Source organism: Brachyhypopomus gauderio, unplaced genomic scaffold (genome assembly GCF_052324685.1).
Source record: "Brachyhypopomus gauderio isolate BG-103 unplaced genomic scaffold, BGAUD_0.2 sc107, whole genome shotgun sequence".
Classification (NCBI taxonomy): domain Eukaryota; kingdom Metazoa; phylum Chordata; class Actinopteri; order Gymnotiformes; family Hypopomidae; genus Brachyhypopomus; species Brachyhypopomus gauderio.
Window position 1 is genome coordinate 672,384 of NW_027506928.1, and position 2,617 is coordinate 675,000.

General features: G+C 47.5%; 1 protein-coding gene across 2 annotated transcripts in view; it reads left to right on the forward strand.

Moving 5' to 3' along the window:
• The first annotated feature begins 283 nt into the window (after window positions 1–283).
• Window positions 284–2,617, forward strand: part of LOC143497339 (ephrin type-B receptor 4b-like) — a 39,269-nt gene continuing 36,935 nt past the window's right edge. The window contains exon 1 of one of the 2 annotated variants that reach the window (XR_013125847.1): window positions 284–1,134. Coding sequence is in view for 1 of the 2 variants with exons in the window: in XM_076993240.1 (XP_076849355.1) it covers window positions 1,053–1,134 (82 nt within the window). In the remaining variant the exon portion in view is untranslated. The remainder of the gene's footprint in view (window positions 1,135–2,617) is intronic. The other variant, XM_076993240.1, reaches the window with a different exon arrangement.

Sequence of the window (2,617 nt, forward strand, 5' to 3'; positions counted from 1 at the left end):
TTGTTCTGCCGTAATTACAGCATAATTACGGTTGTGTGTGTTTATAACGTTAGTTGAGATGTAGGCTATGTGTTTTATTATAGTATCAAGGTAGAATAATCGTAAACATGTTTGTCCTAATGTTAAGTCGTATAAATGCGTATGCATGCTTTGGCTATACAGACGGGCCAAATGATCCCATTCCAAAGCTGGAGTGGGATTGTGGGCGGAGTCTCCGGGATGGGAGGAGCCCAGCGAGCGTCGACCTCTGTGTCTCGTGCCCAGCGCAGTCCTGAACGCACGCGACTGGGGAAAGTTCGGGACCAGTTGAATTTGTTTGCGTGGCGGGTTATTTTCAAACTGGGCGCTGTTGTGGCACGACTCCGAGACCACCGTGAACTCAGTGGGAGTTATTTTACACATTTAGGACAACGGAGACTTTTAAAGAACCACGGGAGGAATATACGGGCGGTACTGACTGTTCAGCAGAATCACCGCAGAATTGCTTGGAGCAGCTAAAACTGAAGCGTGATCGAGATCTGGCGTGTCCTCGGTCCCCGGTCTCGGTCCCGGTCCCCGGTCGTCGGTGTTGCATACGGTAGCCAGAGTCTGTCGCCTGGCGTGAAGAGCACACCGGAGCGTACCGAGAAAGGAGGGTGTATACGGAGCAAGGAAACGGATCTCTCTCTCCCTCTCTCTCTCTCTCTCTCTCTCTCTCTCTGCCTCTCTCTCCCTCTCTCTCTCTCTCCCTCTCTCTCTCTCTCTTTGGTACATTGTTACAGCGTTTCTTTTGTTAACTGCCACGCCGTTAAATGTCGTAAGTATGGACTGACACAGACGGTATTGGTCGGAACACTTTACAACACTTTAATGTCGGACGGCCCATCTGTACAACTGTGTCCAACTGAGTAGAAACTTCAGTGCGCGAGTTTCCTTCATCGATGTGGGTAGCGGGTCTGGTGGAGACCCGGCCCAGCTGACAGCGCCCGAGCGCCTGAAGGGATCAGTACTTATGAAGGACCAGTACTAAAGGACTAGTACCTGCGCCTAGAACGAGCCTGACAAAAGCTGATATGGATCACGCACGATGGACCGCCTTCCTCGCGCTCTCGTTAGCGTTCACCGGACTCCCCGGACCGGGCACGGCGGAGGAAGGTAAGTTTTGGAGGGGGGGGGGGTCCTTACCTATCATTATTTCTGGGGGACGTGAAAGGGACGTGACCACTCGTTTCATCTGCACGATGGTGTAACGCACTCAAACTACTAACTCATTATTATTTTAGATAGTCAGACTTGCACCATACTGTAACTGCAGGCAAAGGGTAAAGGTACATTTAACTCTGCAGCTACGAGTAATAATGAAAACACTGAAGTGGATTGATCATAATCGTCTGTATAACCCACGGAATATTTTTTTATGTTTCATTAATGTATATTAGTTGTTTAACATATAAGTAAAGTTTGTTTTATACGTGTTATGAATCTTCTGGAGAAATATTTGAATTCTGTAATGCAACTAAACACTTTTCAGTAGTTCAAAAACACAGATCATCCAGTTTTATGGTCTCCGAACTACCTTTGTTCGTTTTTGTCTTGTATTTTTTCATTTAATTATTTATTTCTTTATTTGTTACAGCTCTCTCGTGCAGAGAGTCGCTTCATACACACACACACACAAAACAAAGCAAACAATCAAAGCGTAAAAACCCCACAAATCTGTGGTTACATGCACCATTTCAGATGAAGTTCTTGGCGGAGTTTGCTGGTGTTTGCACGCAGTTTCGTCTGCAGTGATGTTCCCCAGTGATGTTCCCCGGCCTTTCGCGCTATAGGGAGTGTGTTTGGTCTGCTGCGAAATGAACTACATGAAGCGTAGCGCGCACTGCGCAGGCGTGTACCACACACGTCTACCGTGATCCAGAATGTGTTATAATTGACTAATTTATCTTGCGTGATATCTTTAGCATTAAATCCTGGTTTGTAGTGAACAGGTCTAGAGGCCTGTAGGTCGCGGAGAGTTTTCTGAGTGTGTAATGGCCTTAGTCAGTTACAAACGTACTGGAACAAAGACGTTGGCGTCCGCTATAGTGCATTCCTAAATACATTTAAGCCACACTCGCTAAAGAAATGTATTCATCTTTTTCTTTAGTAAACTATAAAGTGGTTAGATGTTTCAAAGTAAGTACAAAATAGTGTCACACAGTGTTTCCTACTACAAAGTGTGTGTGTGTGTGTGTGTGTGTGTGTGTGTGTGTGTGTGTGTGTGTGTGTGTGTGTGTGTGTGTGTTAGCCCACCCGGAGTGTGTGTGGTCGTGTAGCTGTCGTGTCAGTCGTTGTCAGAATGACGGATCGATCGTGAATCGTACCGGATTAGTTCCGCATTTCATGCCGAGCTGGAGACACCTGGAGCCGTTCAAAGACGATCCGTTACCGCGGTGCCCTCCGCGATCAGGGGCCGCAGCGCCTGGACGGACCCGCGGATCAGTGGCCCCCATGCGGAGAGGAGCCGCGTGTTTTAACCAGCAGATTACAGCCACACTGTCGGACACCTTCAGATCATGAGAGCACCATCAGTGTCGGATCGCATTACGCGAATCAAGAAGAATCACACACAAATCAAGAAGAATCACACACACAC